Source organism: Manihot esculenta, chromosome 14 (genome assembly GCF_001659605.2).
Source record: "Manihot esculenta cultivar AM560-2 chromosome 14, M.esculenta_v8, whole genome shotgun sequence".
Classification (NCBI taxonomy): Eukaryota; Viridiplantae; Streptophyta; class Magnoliopsida; order Malpighiales; family Euphorbiaceae; genus Manihot; species Manihot esculenta.
The window spans coordinates 26,895,202-26,913,592 of NC_035174.2; the positions used below are offsets into that span (position 1 = coordinate 26,895,202).

General features: G+C 27.0%; 1 protein-coding gene across 2 annotated transcripts; it reads right to left on the reverse strand.

The window, feature by feature from the left end:
- Positions 1–691: 691 nt before the first annotated feature.
- LOC110600270 (sulfate transporter 1.2) lies at positions 692–6,378 on the reverse strand. 2 transcript variants are annotated; one of them, XM_021737082.2, is made up of 14 exons: positions 6,140–6,378; positions 3,868–4,245; positions 3,730–3,778; positions 3,230–3,437; positions 2,972–3,146; positions 2,818–2,883; positions 2,607–2,720; positions 2,391–2,507; positions 2,167–2,293; positions 1,706–1,992; positions 1,427–1,617; positions 1,244–1,329; positions 1,085–1,161; positions 692–994 (listed from the first exon to the last, which is right to left on the reverse strand). In XM_021737082.2, the coding sequence occupies exons 2-14, from the start codon at positions 4,168–4,170 to the stop codon at positions 854–856; spliced, it is 1,941 nt and encodes a 646-aa protein (XP_021592774.1). In that variant the 5' UTR covers positions 4,171–4,245; positions 6,140–6,378; the 3' UTR covers positions 692–853. The 2 variants fall into 2 exon arrangements, with proteins under 2 accessions (XP_021592774.1, XP_043806064.1); XM_043950129.1 differs by lacking the exon at positions 6,140–6,378 and adding an exon at positions 4,336–6,115.
- Between the last annotated feature and the right edge of the window lie 12,013 nt (positions 6,379–18,391).

Genomic DNA, 18,391 nt, shown 5'->3' on the forward strand with positions numbered 1-18,391 from the left:
ATATATTTAATTCGCTATTATATTTTAGGTTCATATAATAATATCATAGTAGCCGTTGCAAAATTATTATCTTAATACTACTTAAATAACAATTTGACAATAATTTAAAATAATTATAAATTTTTTACTCATTATAAAAGAATAAGTAAATAGTTGTTTTATACTATTATAATAATAGAATATAACAATGATTATGAATATTTTGTAATAATAATAAAAATAATAGTACAAATTTCAATAGAAATAAAAAAGTGTCAATAATACCTCTAATAGGTGTGAGGGATAGGTGGCGGAGCCAGGAGCTTCCCTTTGGTAGGGCACCGGCTGCGCCGCTGCGGCACCTTTATCCCCTAAGCATTTTCCGGTCGCCGGTACGGCACGTGCCCCCTTGCCGTACCTTCCCTCCGCCCCTGGGGATAGCACAGGTTGTTCTTCCTTTAATCAATAGTCTCAAGTTCGAGTCCTGGTCTAAAGTACCTTTAAAAACTTCAGAATAAGTGTTTTATTATAGTGGTTTGTCAGACATCAATTTAAATTAATTTTATTAGTGATTTCTAATACCGAATAATTCAGACAAAATAAAATATCTTGAAAATCAAAAGTCGCATGAATCTAAATATAAATATTTAATCTAAGAGCTAATATACTCATTTTTATAGAAAGTTGAACTTATAGGAAGCACACTATGAGAAATTTGTGAACAAAAAGTGATATTAATTGTCTCATAAATGAAAAGTGCATCTTTTATCCCCTTGGATCAGGATCAAATTGATCCATTTGCAGTAGACAGTACCAAAATGTTACAATTGTATTATAGAAAGCAGCTTCCAATGTTTTAGGAATGATCATGATTTCACACTTCCTCCATCTTTGGAGCACATGTATGAACTGCGTCAGCTACTGTAAGAAAAATGTTGTCTTCCCCTATCAGTTCTGTAAAACTAGAAGCATGGAGCTTGTTCACCACAACTGGCCCTGGATTGGCTAGCACAAGCTGTTGGGACAACAGTTGATTATCAGGATTATTAGTTTTCTGATGTAATTTTATGAACAAGATTCACAGATATTCATTAGTATGCATTACCTCAACATTTCTCTTCTGAAGACTACTATGCAACTCTTTCAAGGCATGGATTCCACTAGTGTCAATATCTGTTACAGCTGCAAGAACACATATATTAAGATCACAGAATTATGTTGAAGCTTCAGTACTAGAAATTCTTGCATTTTATGAACTTCTTACGAGACATTTCGACGATCAAAAACTGGATTCTGGGTAGGTTGTTTTCTTCCAGGTGTTCTTCCTCGTCAGTCAGCCATCTCAAAATCCTGCAACAAGAAAAAAGAAAAGAACAGAAGCCCATCAAATAGACATTTGAACTTGTTCGTGCGCGAATTCCAGGGATTGAAGATGTTTGAAAAATACCTCTCCTTGATGTAATTGGAGTTGGAAAAGTAAATTGCTGAATCAACTCTAACAATCAAGATGCCTGGAACCTTTGAAGCCTCAGGATATTGTTGAATGTTCCTGTAAACAGTGGTCCTGGGTAATTTTCCAAGTATGGCAGTCCTTGGCCTTGTCACTTGCAATAGTATTTTAGCAAATGAAATTGAAACCTGTTCTGGCAAACTTTAGTAACAAAACCCAGAAAAAACAAAAAATCACAACAGGAAATGCTGAAAGTTTTGTACGATTCGATCTTACAGCGATTAAGAGGCCGATCTCCACAGATTTAAATACCACACCAAAGAAGGCTCCCATACAGGCAACAAAATCAAATTTATCAACCTTCCATATCAAAATCACTGCTTCGATATCGATTAGGCCTATCACAGCAGATATGATAATAGAGGAAATTATTGCTTTTGGAGTGTATTTAAACAATGGAGTGATAAGCTCCAATGTTAATAATACAACTAAAGACATCACTATGTTTGAGACGGCAGTGTTGCAGCCAGCCATGAAGTTCACTGCTGATCGAGAAAACGATCCTGAACAAAGATAAGCAAACCACCTCGTAAGAATCGAATAAGAAAAAGTTTCGACGAAACAGCCTCCCTCCACATAAGCCTAAAGATACTGGTTTTGATACCATAAAAGCAGGCGATATATATGAGATGAGAGGCAAAGAAGAATTCGTTTTAACACGAATAATGTTATTAAACCTGTAGCAACATAGCATGAAGTCATTGAACCGACAACATTCATGGTTCCTAATGCTACCATTTCTTTGTTTCCATCAATCTGATAGTCCTTCATGGCAGCAAACGTCCTTCCGATAGCGATTGCTTCCTGAAGATTAGAGAACTTGGAATCATATATCATGCAGCTCAGGTTAAAACTCCTTGTTTAAAGCATTTATAGAACAAGATTCTGAAATGTATCTCACCGTCAGGGCGATCATACCAGCAACAACACCAATCCTGAAGCCTTTGCCAAGGTACTCTCCAGAGAAAAAAATTTCATTCACTGATGGTGGATTTACCCCTCTTTTAATCTCATTTACCTTGGAATTACAACAAGACAAGAATTTACAATTTATCAATTAAATTTCGTAATTATTTTTATTTTTATTTTTTTGTAGTGATGAAGAAACAAGACTTACAATTTTAACTCCATGCTTATTAGCATGAGTAACATACACTATAAGAGTGGAAAGAATCACAGAGACCAATGGAGCAATAGCAGCTACCCAGAACAATTTCTTCTTCTTTTTAGCCTGCAACAATATTGCATAAAGCATTAAATAAAGAAAAATTTTCACTTCTAATAAGTAGAATATATTTATATATACTAGAAAGGATTAGAGTTCTTACAATTTGTTTGGCTAACAAAAGTAAGACCAAGAATGATACTCCTATGACAATTGTCTGCCAGTTCCACTGGAAAAATAGAACACGTACAAGTATTATTTCACAGAAAATCCAAATAAAAATCAGAAAAAAAAAACTTGTGTAATTAATCACTTACACCATGATCAACTGTTGTCCAGACGGAGCGCATTACAGAGACTATATCGGTTTTCCTAGTGAAATGAGCTATACCAAGCAATTCCTTTAGTTGTTGAAGAGCAATAGTAATGGCAGCTCCAGCCATAAACCCGACAATAGCAGCATGAGATAGGAAATCAATCAAGAATCCCAATCTGAAAGCCATATTCAAACAAGACCAAAGATGAAGGAATGAGTTCAAAGAGGCTTTAGTGATTACAGTAGCAGCAAGTATAACCTGAAAAATCCTAGAGTAACTTGGGTGATTCCGGCGAAGAATGTAGCTGTGAACGTGAGGTGAAGATAGTTAACGGGGTCCTTGGAAGGATCAATCTCATTCTGCAGAAGACTTCCAAGCACGAGGGATACTACTGCCACTGGTCCTATAGCAATATCTCTTGAACTACCCATGAAGGCATAAATAAGAGGTGGAACAAAGCTACTATCTGCAACGTTTGAAATTCAGTACAAGTAAAACATCTCAGTGGTACTCAGGTTACGAGTTCGAACCCATTAATCAAAGCATGAAAAAGCAGGAAAAGGATGCGTTTTCGGAGAAAGCTTTAAAATACAACCGATGTATATACAACAGTTCTATCATAATTATTGAACATGGTGGATTCCACGCGAGTCGTGTCATAATCGATTGTACATAAAATGGTTGAACTGAATAAATTCTCAGGTTATCAAAGGATTCCAAGAAACATCAATCTGTTGGTAACAAAGAAGATTACTTACATAAACCATATTGAGGCTTAAGGTTTGCAAGCTGTGAATATCCAATATCCTGAAATAAAAATTCTGAAAAATCATTAAAATCTGGAGAAAAAAAATAAAGATAATATTCTATACATTGAAATGAATCAAGATTCTTACCTGTGGAATACATAGGCTTGCAATGGTAAGTCCAGCAACCAAATCTCCTTTAAATTTACTGAAGCTGTAGTCTCTTCCCCATTCAAAAATAGGGAAAAGAGTTTGAATTCCAAGTACAAACTTTCTTGATCTTGTTTGATCCTTAAATTGGCGCAAGGGATCATCAGCAAAGAGGGTTTCTTTCACAGCTGCAGTAATTTCCTGGAAAAGATTTTGCTTTGGAGGCAATCCAACCTTGTGAACACAAGGCAAAGATTCAGAATGTCTGTGAAATGAAGAAGATTCATTGTTGTTGATCTCCATATATTTTTCTGATCTCCAAGGCAATCAACCAAGCCTTTCCTCTATCCAGGAGGAGGTCCCAAGTTCAGATTCCTCCTGCCAAGAATCATATAAAATAATTAAAACACCTAAGAATCATGGCATTGAATATAATCAGATTACATTCAGATGGGTTGATTCACTAACAACAGAATCAAAGACAGCTGGTGATTTCAGCAGCTGATGATTTCTACATAGAACTTGCTAGCAGTAGTATCTTCATTTCAAAAGAAGCAAGGGAGCTTCTCTATATATACACTTTTTTTTAAATTAATTTAGATTCGTACCGCTCAGACCGAATCGAATTCGATACTTCTAATTAAAGAAGAAGAGACCTATCACATCTCATTTCATCTCTTTGGTTCTATATATACTCTTATTTGTAAACTTTAAAATCTTTAATCTGAAGGAGTAGCCTGGTTAGCTATAGAGTTTGCTTCCTACCTTGTTTACCAAGTTCTATATATATCTTATTTAAATATTTTATTCAAATCACAATTTAAAATTTTTTAAGTTGAATTATAATTTAGGTTCATAAAACTATATCCAAATTCATACTATACAAAGTGAGTATTTTGATCTAGATCCGTCCAGTATAAATTTTTTTATTTTAATAATTCTGATAAAAAGGATCTTTTCAGACAACTGTGTTGGAATCTTAGATTGTAAGTAGACCTAACAGATCCCACCAATGAATGATGTTAAACTAAACAAAAAGGTACTTTAGATTATGTTGGGACAAATGTTGGGTAGAAGTTGAGTTTGGAGATTTGAGCCACTCATAATAATTATGCATTTGAATAAGAGAGTTGAAAACGGTGAAATTGCGGTTTCTGTTCTCCGCGTTCAGCCATCAGAAGTGCTTTCTCTTTTGCCTATTTTCAATACTTAAATATAAAGATTTTTCTACTCTACAAAGATACCTTCTTAATCTTCAGCAAAAATTGGCCATTATTTCTGCAAAATCTTTTACTCAAATATAATCCATTCCATCAATAGAATTAATTAACAATTTAAAATTCTAAATAAATTTTTATTCACACGTCTAATAAGTTAAAATTTTTTTTTTTTTTTCAAATATGATTAATTTCGACTGAAGTTTGAATTCGATACCTCTACCTTGGTATTCACATCGATTGCCCTTATAAGAACATAAACTAGTTTTTGGGTATCGGTTGCCCTTATAAGAACATAAACTAGTTTTTGGGTATCGGTTGCTCTTATAAGAACATAAACTAGTTTTTTAAACTAATTTTTTTAGTGAATTAGGTCTAATCCGATTGCCCTACTTAAACTAGTTTTTTGGATATCGATTGCCCTTATAAGGACTTAAACTATTTTTTTTTTTTTAATTAGATTTGATCCAAATTTAATAAAATCTCTCACAATAAAAATATATCAAGTTTCAGTATAATACTGGGCGTGAGGAGTGTGTTTAAATCTCATATCAGTTTTGAATAAGAGTAATGCACCCTTATGAGAGACTTAGCCACTGCTCTCTTTGAAAACCTCTTGGAGTGAGTCAGTCCGGATATGTGTTTTTTTAATGTTAACTAGAATAACATATATGAAAGAAATGTTTTTTAAGTAAAAGTTTTAATAGTAATGGGAAACAGATGATAGTAGACTGAGAATAAAGAGCATCTATTGGTTAACTCAGTACACCATCATGAGTTCAACTCTAGTATCCTTAACCTAAAAACATGTTAATAGGAATCTCTCCCTATCTGACATTAATTTAAATGGAAATTTACAACTTATTTCATAACCACCACTCATAGTGTTTGATTATACTTCTTAATCTAATCAAGAAAAATTGGAAATTATAGAAGCATGAAAATGATAGCCAAAACTGAAAAAACAAAGACAAAAAATTCAATAAAACTAAGAGATAGAGAGGGAGAAGGCAATATGAAAGAGAAGAAAAACCAGATATAAGATACAATACAACCTTCCTTGTAGTGGCTGCTTCTCCATCATCCATCTTGAATATCTATGCATGAATATGAGTAGTCATGTGATGATCACATGAGAGAGAGAAGAAGAAGAAGAGGGTGATAATGTATGGAACCTGAAAAGAAGATTGAATACAGAGAGAGATCAAATTTAGATTTGTTGGATGTGATGATGAAGGAAGTTGAATTTATCATCTCCTTGTTCTTCGGTGATTGAAACAAGAAAAGATCAATTCGCGTAGAACAAAACACATACATATATCAACAAAGGGAACACAACAAAGGCCAACTTGTTTTTATTGAATGGATTATAGAAAGAGACTTTCAATACAGTGATTTTATTCATAATAACTTCTATTCTATCCCCAAATTATCAAAGATATTTTTTTTTTTATTTTACAAATTTTACTTGCAAAAATTGTCAATTTTATAAAATTTTTAAATAATATTTAGTGTTTTGATTAATTTAATAATTAAAAAATAAATTATGAGAAATTATTTATTGTAACATTTAATTAATTACTATCAAAATATATATCAGCTAATAAAACAGCTAGCTATTATTACAACAATTAATATTGTCGAACAATAATATTAATAATGTTTAGATAATAAATATTAAAATAATTAATGTGTTATTAAAATAGTTAATTTATTTGCAGGCTGGATGAATATTTTTATTTCTTAAAAATAAATAAAATTAATGTTTTTAAATAATTTTAGAAAATTCTATATTAATTTTAATTTATTTTCTAATAGAAATGGATGTAGATAGGCTGACGGCACACTTGATAGAGAATATTGTGTTTTTTACATCCACACACATTTCAAAGGCCACCCGTTTATATTTTTAAATGAATAATGAATTTATTATTTAAAAACTTGATATTTCAAAAAAATTCGAACTTTGGTATATAACAAAGTTAAATTTTGGGATAAGTTTATTTTAAATACTAGATAATTATAAAAAAGATTTTGTTGCAATAAAATTTTATTAAATTTGTGATTTTAAAATTATCTATAATTATAAATTATTAAAATATCTATTCTCTCAGTTCTGTAATTTTTAGTTAAAAATAATATTTTTCTATTAATTAAAGAGGGATTATGATAAAATTAATTATTATAATAGTTAATTTATATATTAATTATAATGTAATATAGAAAAGTAGACAAATCTAAAAAAATAATAAAAATTATAAGTGGTAGTAGATTTTAGTTATACATAATAAATAATTAAGTTAATGATTTATATTTATTAATTGATTATTTTATAATTAAATTGAAGGGTTAACTTAATTTAAACATTAACAATTTTAATATTAATAAAATCTTTAAGAATTATAATAATAAATAAATTCACGATAATAACTAAAATTTCAAACTATTAATTATCAATATTAATAATTTTACTAATTTCACCAACATTTTTTATGAGGATTATAAGATAATGATATTTCACATAACTAGTTTTTTTTTTATCATAAGATCTAATTATTATATAATAATTATTTTAAAAAAATTGTAACATAATACAAAAAAAAAAAGATATATATAATTTAGATGTTTAAATATGAGCAAAATTAGTGAAATTTGTAAAAGTTATTAATTTTTTAATTTCTATTAATTAGGCTTTGATATTTTGTGTGCTTATTTTTTAGAAATAATTTTAAAGTAATCGGATTAATTTTCATATTAAAAGTATAAGAAACTATAAATTTTTTAATATGAATCTCTCCGTCACAGAGTTATTAAGGTAGAGAAAAAGACTATCAATAATAATAGCGTTTAAAAATTTGCAACTTGGTATATAAATTAAAAATATAAAAAAAAAACCTTATTAAACAATTTTAAAATTAAAAATTAAAAATTAAATGGTATTATTTTTATATTTTTTTTACAATATATACCTAACTTTATGTTTTAAATTTCTAGGTATAATTTGTTAAAATAAAGATTATTTAACTAAAAAAAAAATAGTCACTTCTCATACATTTACAATAAAAATACTTTTTTTTAATCTAAAAAAAACTCAGATAATCATATAAAGTAATAACAAAAATCATTATTTTTTGTCAATAATTCTCTCGCATGAGGATATTCAGAAGTCAAAACAGATAAAACATCATAAAAAAAAAATAAATCAGACAATGGAACTAGCATAATATACTTTAGACAGTCTATGAGCAATCATATTGACTTGTTGAAATAAGATCTAATTGATAAGACTTGTCATTTTTCGAAGACAAGAAAATATCAACAACTATTTTGGAATCCATTTCAAAATCAACTCTTTGCATGTTAAGTTGTTTTAATAAGAAAAGGGCTTCTCTTAAAGCAACTATCTCTGATGTATGAAGAGTGAGTAAAACCCCAAAAAACTTCTGAAACTCTAATGTGGAAGTTTTCCTAATTATCTCAGACAATGGCTGCATAAGATATACAATATTCTTGAGCATGCAACGATGCATCTATATTGTATTTTAATCTACCAGTTGTAGGGCAATACCAAACTTGAATATTGGGATGATCTTTGTTTGATGAGACTTGTGGGTGAGCCTCTTACTATTTCTTTAAGAGTTTTAGGCCAAAATTCACAATATCCTGTGCAACTAAGAGCTTTTTATTCCAAAGGTGATTATTCTACCTATTCCAAATAGTCCAACAAGTAATATAAACAATCTCTAGAAATTCTTCTCAAACAATGATAAAGTATTTGAAGACACAAAAAGATTAATCCCAATCAACCTCTAATACTCTTGAGCAAAAGAGCACTCGAAGAAAAATATGGATATTAGTCTCAACATCATTGCAAGACATACAAAACATATTCATGTCCACACCTCTTCCTTTCGAGTTATCACAAGAAGGAAGAATGCCTCTAGCAGCTCACAAAATAAAATTATTCACCTGAAGTGGGAGATGAATATTCCACACCTTTCAGTTACTTGCAATAACATTAGCTGAAAGAGCAGGATGTCTTATAGTTGTAAAAAAATAACGTATTTTTATAGAGTTTATATCTGATTTAGTAAAATTCCAAATATGATTATCTACTCTTCTAGAGAAGTTAAGAGGAATTCTACAAATATGCGTGACATTCTCTGGAGTAAAAAACTCATTAAGTAAGTCCACATTCCAGCTTTGCCCATCATTGTTAAGAAGGCATGTCAACATGAAATCCTCAAGTCCCTCAATAGAAGGAATGTCCACAAAGAAATTAGATCTTCTCACACCTTACATTTGACTCATCTCCAATCCTCCATCTGATGCTCTTATTCAACAAATCTCTTCCTTGTAAAATACTATTCCAAACAAAACTTGGGTTAGAACTCAAATCAGCACTTAACATATCAGTCTCCCAAGCCTTATTTGCCAACATCGCTAAGTTAAAGAAATGGAGATTACAGAAGCCCAGCCCATTAAAAATTTTCCAACACACATTTCATCCCAGAAAAACCAATGACCTTTGCTACATTGACCATTTGAATCCCACCAAAAGGAGTTCATTATTCTCTGGATCTCATTGCACAACGATATTGATAGGAGAAAGGCACTCATGTAGTAAGAAGGAATGGCTTGTACTATGGATTGTAATAATACTTCCTTACTTGCTCGAGAGAGAAATTTCTATTTCCAACGACTGATGCACCTCCAAACACTCTCCTTCAAAAAATAAAAAATTTATGTTTTATTTCTCTACCATGAATGAGTCCTCTAGAGTCAGCCCTTTGAAAAAGAGTCAGAAAGGGGATCTCCTTGTCTAAGACTTCTATGAGGATGGACTGGGCTAACCTCAACACCATTAAGCAACACAAAGTAGCTAACAAAGCCAACACACATCATCATCCAGTCCATTCATTGAGCCACAAATCCCAATCTCAACAGATATAACTTCAAGTACTTCCAATCTACCTTGTCATAAGCTTTATTGATGTATATTTTCAGAACTACCCTTCAGATCCCGCGTTTTACGCTTCATATGATGGATAAGCTTAAATGCAATCAACAAATTATCAGTAATAATAAAAGCTGATTATAAAGGCGAAATGAGTGTTGATAGAATTTACTTCAACCGATTAGTCAGAACACAATCTTATATAACACATTATATAAAAAGATGGATGAGGGCTTGTTCTTTTTAGGAGAAGAACAATGAGAGTATCATTAAGTAAATCAGGAAATCTACCTGATTGGAGCCAACCCTAACAACTTGAGAAAACCATATCCCCTGTGATATGCCAAAATTTTTTAAAGAATGCATGATTTATGCCATTTGGCCAGGAGACTTGTTGGGATGCATTTGAAAAACAACCCTCTTGAATTGAAGAGCACTGGAAGGAGCTAACAACTTTTGGTTCATATCATGAGAAGCACGCATCAAACTGACTAACCACTGGTGAATATGAGAAGAGATCCTGAAAGTAATCTATAACCAAACAGCTCATACCTTCCCTTGTTGACCACCTATCATCAAAAGCTTGCAATGCATCCATATAATTAGTACGCTTCCTTGTGGAAGCTTGAGCATAAAAGAATCTGGTCTTTTTGTCACCTTCCATAAGCTAAAAGGACTTAGACCATTGTTTCTAATAAACTTTCTCTTTCGCAATAACTTTATTAAGATCTTATTTAAGCCCATTTTCAATATATGTAGAAATCGCATATTTTTTCTCTGAGAGCTTCAAGGTCCCTTTGAATAGCATTAATTTACTTTTTAAATTTTCTAAGTAATGTTTTACTCTAGGGCAATATCTAATTTGAGTGTTTTAATCGAAAACATTATTTTAACAGTTAAATAGAAAATATGAGAGTTTATTTTTCAAATGTTGTTTAACAGTTAAATAGAAAATATTATTTCAAATGTTTAACTCTAGGGCAATATCTAATTTTCAAATGTTTTAATCGAAAATATTTTAACAGTTAAATATGAGAGTTTATTAAGAAAAAGACTCAAATTCTATTTAATTTTTAATTTTTAATAAAAAAAATTAATATTTCAATGGGAATGATGGACTCTCTATTTCAAGTAATGCTTTCTTGTGAAGTCTATTTTCACGACGTATCCTCTGCTGCTTGCTCAGTACCTCATCGTGCACGAAATATATAGGGTAAATTACTATTAAATATCTAAATTTTTATGAAATTAATTAATTTCTTTCATATTTTTAAATAATTAAATCAAAACATTTTTATATTTTTATAAAATCAAATATGATTTTTATTTTATTTCAAATAAAAAAAGTATAAAAAAATAAATTAATTGAATTAAAATTTTACAAAATTTTTAATTTTAAAAAATTTTATAAAATAAAGTTTGGAAAATGATTGCAAGTCGAAATGTGAATTTTCCACAAGTCCTTTTTGTGTCGAAATGATAATTTTCCACCAAGTCGTAATCCGTTGCCTTCAAAGTAAGTCGTCGGCGGTCACATTTCACTTATCTACAAAAACGTGTCGTGCAAGTTGGAGCCGGACCACACACGACCAACCATCCAGATCATTAATTCAAATAATGAGAAACATACTTAGAATTTTTTATTTTATTCGCAATTTATTTCCATTTTGCCACTTAAATTTTTTAAAAAAAAATTATTATAAAATCTTTAAATTTTTAAAAAAAATTATTATTTTTTTCTCCATTTAAAATATTCAATTAAAACTTTACATATTTTATAAAAGACTTAATAACACTAATAATTTTTAATATTTATGTATTTTTATATTTTTATATTTTAATTTTTAATTTTAGTAACATAATTTCAAATTTCAAATTTTAAAAAAATTTATCCAATTTTAAAAAAATTAAAAAATGTGGTTTTTATACTTTTAGCACAATACATGTGACATTTTTTAAATATTTTCTTAGTTGATAAACTCTCTTGTTATGTTAATTTTACAAACATATCAGCTAAACTCTTACTATATTCAAATTGTTTTTAATTTACTTGATTATTAAAATTTATCTTTTTTTTAGCTATTAAAATTTAAAAATATTAAAAAAATGCGTTGTTATATTGAACGGGTTCCAAATTTAAAAGTTTATAATTAAAATATAAAAATGAATAAAGTTCAAAATTTTTATTTGTATTACGAACTTATAAAATCAAATTATTTAATTATTTTTTATTAAAAAAAGCAGTTAGTCAACTCATTTGAATGTTATAAAAAAAAATTACAACGTGAATATTTAAAATTATATAAAATAAAAAAATTATAGTCTTTTTTGCAACGTAAATATTTATAATAATAAGTTTCACTCCATTTTTAGTGCGTATGGTTAGATTAGTTCTATTTGGCCAATAATGAAAAATTTTGGGCAGATTTAAATTAAAGAATAAAATGAATATATTTGACCCTCAACTAATTGTTTAAAGGTGAATTTGATCTTACTGTCATTTTTTTTATCAATGCTATAGATATTGTATTTAACCATGCCTATAAAAGAGCTAAAAAGTTACTGAGAAATCTTTTTCTTCTCTTGCTCCATGAACCTGATCCATGATAGATCTGGCTTGCTTCATCATATGGGCCCATCAGATGGATCTCTCAATGTTCTGTTTGGTGAAGGGACCTGCAAAATAGGGAAAAATGGTCAGGGGTCTACCGGGGATCCGATGCCCAAGTCAGGTTTGCGATGTAATATTTCATGAATAGGCCAGAGTTTCAGAGAAAAATAAGGAAGGCCCCGAAGAAGAGGAAGAGAAGAGAGAGGAGATCCTTTTTTCCTGTCCCCCCACGTTTATAGTGTTACCTGTCTGTATCCTTCAGGCCCGTACGTACGGACATGCCAGGTCCCTTCTCCACGCCAGACGGTCAATTAATTCACCCTGGCACGCATGCGAACAGGGTTGGTGAGTGATTGAGCCCACTCTCCTATTGGGCTTGTGCTCGTATCTGATCCAGATTGCTTCGGATTGCTGATTCCGGGCTTGTGAAGTTGGGCCGTCTTTTAAGCGTATGGTCTGACGGGTTTTGGACTTGTAGCCTTCTCTTGGATCCGTCCTTATTCCTAGGAGTTTATCAGTTACAATATCACTATGAAGATTTAGACCGAAATAAATTAAATAAAAAAAATTAAATTAAATTAGACGCGTCTAAACCAAATAAAAAATAGACATGCAATCCAAATCAAAATAAAAATACATAGTCATGCCAATTTAGAAACACACTAACTCCACCTACTCCACTGCAATGCACTGTCACACCACGCACCGACAAACTCTACACCAACACAAATACTCCAATCATAGTAGGCAAAGAATGAGCAGCGAGAAACAAAGCCAAAACAAATACAACTACAAATAACCAAAAGGACATAAAAGTTAACATGCAGAATCAAGGCCCCAACAACCACCATCAAAGCTCCGATCAAAGAGCCAACTGTAGGTAGTCGCAACAGAGCTTAGCCAAAAATGGGAGTGATACCATCGGACGCATCGATGCAGTCCTAAGATGTCGATGAGGTGCAATCAAGAGCCCTCTCCTTAAAAGAACTTCCCTCCCGAAGCTACACCAACCTAAAAACAAACACACTTATAGAAATTTAAAAACTAACAATAAAACAAAACATCCCTTTAAAAACGACGAAGAGCTGGGAGGGATAGAAAATGAAAACAAACAAATAAAACGGTGGGGGACAGTGACAAGAGAAATTAACCACTCAGCAGAAGAAATTAAAACAAACAACACCACTTAAGGAAAAATTAGATCGACAAAAAATCTCTATTTCCACCACTTTCTTCTTGCTTTTGCACGATTAACTTGCGGTGGATATGACATCACAGTAAAATTCTAGTGATAGATTTTGAATTTAAGACCTTAATGAATCTCCATTTAATTAATTAATTAATTAATTAATTAATTATAAAAAAATTTACTATTTAATCTTTATAATATATAGAATATATAGAAATTCATTAGTTGATATTTTAATTTTTAAAAATATATTAAAATATTTATAAAATATTAAAAATTTACTAATTGATTATTCTGCTAGTTTTAATCTTTAAAATATTACAATTTAATTTTTATAGCATAAAAATTTTTTATTAATTAGTCTCTCAATTTTATAAAAATATATACCAATTAATCCCTCCGTATTAAATGTATTACAACACTTTAATGGTTAAAATTAATGGATAGGCTAATTAATAAACTTTTTAAATTAATGAAATATTTTAATATATTTTCTTGCAGATCTATTTATTCACACATGCAGTAAGTGAATTGATAAATTTGAATTAAAATTAATTTTTCGATCTAAATCCGTGCTTATACTCTTTAATATCACTTGCATATTAATCTCTAAAATTAATTATTTAATTTTTATAATTTTAAAATAATTAAAAAAATTACTCATTCATTTATTTCTTTTATGATTCGATCCCTATAATTTTATAGATTGCAACAATTTAATTTAGTAGCTTAAAAAATTAATTTTAAAATAAATATAATATAATAATGATAATTTAATTATATTTTTAAAATACAAAAATTAAATAATTAATTTTAGAATATAACAACTAATAGGTAAATTTACTCAACTATAATTAAGAATAATTTGGACACATTCCAACCACCATAGCATGTTTTTTCTTTCTTTTGTCATATATATATATTATAATAAAAAATTAAATAAAAGAATTTTGAATATAAATAATTAAAAAACTAAAATTTAAACCTATTATATAATATCTTAATTTTAATTATCTAATATTTTAATATCATTTTTTAAAAATTAAATAAATTTATTATTAAAATTATTGAATATTTTATTATTATATTTAATAAATTAAATAATATTGTAATTTAGATTATTATCCTAATATTTATAAATCTTATTAAAATTAATTGAGAGGCAAAATCAATCAATTATTACATAAACATATTAATCAAAATTTATCAAAATTTTAAAATAAATAATTTATTTTTATATATATGAAATTTATCATAATAAAATTTTAATATTTAATTTTTTTATAATTGATAATATAATTTTAATATATATATTATTCAATTTTAACAATATAATAAATTTGAATTCAAATAAATTTTAACAATATAATAAATTTGATGTATTTGGTTGCAGGTGGTTGTGATGAGAGTTTCTCTTCATTGCCTAGGTTGTGCTGGTAAAATAATTTATATTTAAAAAATATTTTTTATAATAAATATTTTTTAATGAAATAATTTAATTTTAATTTAAAAAATAAAATTATTAAAAAATTTATATATAAAAACCTTAATAAAAATATTAAGATGCAGAAAATAACTTTTTCTTCAAAAGAATAGTTGTTTTTCTTAAAATAATTTATTTTTTTATTATAAAAATATTTTTTATTAACTAAAATTTTTAAATATCTTAAATCTAAAAAATATAAAAAATATAATTCTAAAAAATATTTTCCTATTAAAGAAATGGAGCCTTAATTACTCAATTTTTGAATAGTGATGTAAGGATTGATTTCTTTAATGCTTGAATTTAATAAAGTAATCAATATTGTCATTATATTGTTTTAAAATAAATGAGAAGGGAAGAATAAATATAAAATGAATATAAGATAAAAGATGAAAAATATCTGTTTGGTATTAATATATTAAATAATAAAAAATAAAATTATTTTATTGAAAAATATTTTTTATAAAAATATTTTAAAAATATAAATTATTTTCTGTAAATAAATGAATTCTAAAAATAACTTTGTATTTTATGAAAATTTAGTTATAATCAATAAAATTTAGACTATACATAATAATAATTTAAGCTATTTTTATAATTTATTGATGACATATTACTATAAAAATGAATTTAAACTGTAATTATAATTTAATAACAACAGTTTGAGTACAGATGTATCTGTCTTCACTAATATATACTGTATTAATTTAATTATTTTTTTAGAATAAAATTGGGCTTGTTAAAAATTAATTGAAATTGTTATTAATTCAAAAAGACAATATAATATTATACAATTACTAAATTTAAAATATAGTGATGGCATAAAATTAAAATATCTTTTTTATTTTACCTCAAATCTATATTTTTTAAAATAAGCACTATAAATTAAATAAAAATGATATTATTCTAACCTCTTGTTCACATGTTTATAAAAAAAATATTTCTCAATTATAAATCATTTTTCATAAACAAATACAGCTGTGAATGAATTATATCAGAGGAAATATTTTAAAATAACAAAGAGACTATGAGAAGAAAACCATTAAAATTTTAAATTGATGAAAAAATTAATGAGAAAACTGTATTGCACTATTTTTTTTTTGTAAATGGGAATTGGGGATTGGGTAGAACTGAAACTATACCTTAAAAATTACCATTTTAAAATAAATTAAAATAATATATAATTTTATAAAAATTTATATAAATTATAAAAAATTCGCTTACGAATCCTTTTTATTATCTAATTTTACAAATTGATTATATATCCATTTGTTATTTCATTTATATTCGATTAATTACAAACATATTACGATTTTATAAATTCATTTAAATTTTTTAAATGAATCATGCGTCTATTTGTAAATTTATTTATATATATCTAATTTTGTAAAAAGATTATATTTTCATTTAATTTTAAAAACAGACTATAAGTCTTTTTATAAATTCATTTATATTTATTTAATTTTTCAATCGAATTACATATTTATTTTTAAATCTATTTATATTCATTTAATTTTATAAATAGATTATAAGTTTATTTCTAAATATGTGTGTAAATTAAATTTTATAAATAAATTATATATTCATTTGCGAATTTATTTGCTTTTATTAAATTCTATAAATAGATTACATATCAATTTGGGAAGTCAATTATATCCATTTAATTTTACAAATTGATTCTACACCTTATAAATTGATTATATATCTTTTTGTGAATTCGTTTGTTTAAATATTTTAATTTTAAAATACTTTTATTTAATTTTATTTTTAAATTATTTTTTATCTCTATTTAACTATCGAGCTTCAATATGAGTTTATTATGAGTCGGCTCAAACCAATCTCGAATTCATTAAATATTTTATGTTGGGATATAATATTCGGTTAAATTTTAGCATCAGAATTTTAACTTTTCAATAGAATCTCTGTTAAAATTCGAAATTTCAAAATTAAAATTTTTAAAAAGATAAAATAAAATTTTATAAAATAAATTTAAAGTATTTTAAAATGTGTTTAAAAAAAAAATTTTAGAAAAGTAGCTCCCATGTGGAAACTACTCCTTTAACGGTTGTCGTAATGGTTCTATATGCAATATTCTTATCTATTATTTTGAAGATTTATAATTTTTTTCATTTTACTAGGTAAATTTCAATGGATTGGATTTATAAGAGCTACTAAATTCTAGTTTTTCAATAAAAAATAAGCATTTTGGTCTCAAATTTTTTAGTTTATTTTAGTTTTAGTAGTTGGAACATGAAATTTTTTATTTATTTATTTTTGAAATATAAGTGTGTGCCTCATTATAATTGATCCTATAATACAAAGAGTATATATGTCATCTCGATAGAGATGAACTTTTATTTTGTTAGGTATTTATTCTAACATTTGAATTTGAAGCAAGAAATATATGAAATAAAATATAAAAATATTTTAATAAGAGTAATTTTAAAATAGAATTAAACTAATGAATTTCTTAAAAATTTAGAAACCTCTCATTAATTCGATCTTTTTTCTTATTTTTTATGTGGTTATGCATTGATGCTGTCATATAAAGTAATTTTTTATTTTTAAATTTTAAAAAATTTTTATATTTTTTTTGTAAAAAATAAATACTTTTAAAGAGAATTATTACTTAATTCTTATAATAGGTAAAAACTCATTAGTTAATTTATTAATTTTTAAAAAAATATTAAAATATTTCTAACGTTTTAAAAAAATTTACTAGTTAGTCTCTCCCTTAATTTTAATGGTTAAGTATCGTAAAAAAATTAATCACAAAAAAATTTTATTTTTTATAAATTTTTATAATTGCACCTTATACTAATTTTATTACTAATTAAATTTTTAACTTCATATCTTGTTCTAAATGCAATCTATTATTAGTTGCCACGTCAATAATATTTAAGGTACAATAAATAAAAAATTTTAAAAATTTAGTATTTAATTGATAAATTTTTAAAGTTTAAAGTGAAAATGTAAATTTTTTTAAAAGCTAAGATTTTGTTATCATTTTTTTAAAATTAAAAAGTTATAATATTAAAAAATAATTTATATTATTATATTATATTTT

Bases quoted from the DNA above. Each gene is read 5' to 3' on its own strand.
- LOC110600270 (XM_021737082.2), bottom strand. From the start codon at position 4,170: ATGGAGATCAACAACAATGAATCTTCTTCATTTCACAGACATTCTGAA. The intron at 3,779-3,867 runs GTAAGAATCTTG...TTTTTATTTCAG, and splicing joins CAAGCCTATGTATTCCACAG to GATATTGGATATTCACAGCT. The intron at 1,618-1,705 runs GTAAGATCGAAT...TTGCCAGAACAG, and splicing joins AGATCGGCCTCTTAATCGCT to GTTTCAATTTCATTTGCTAA.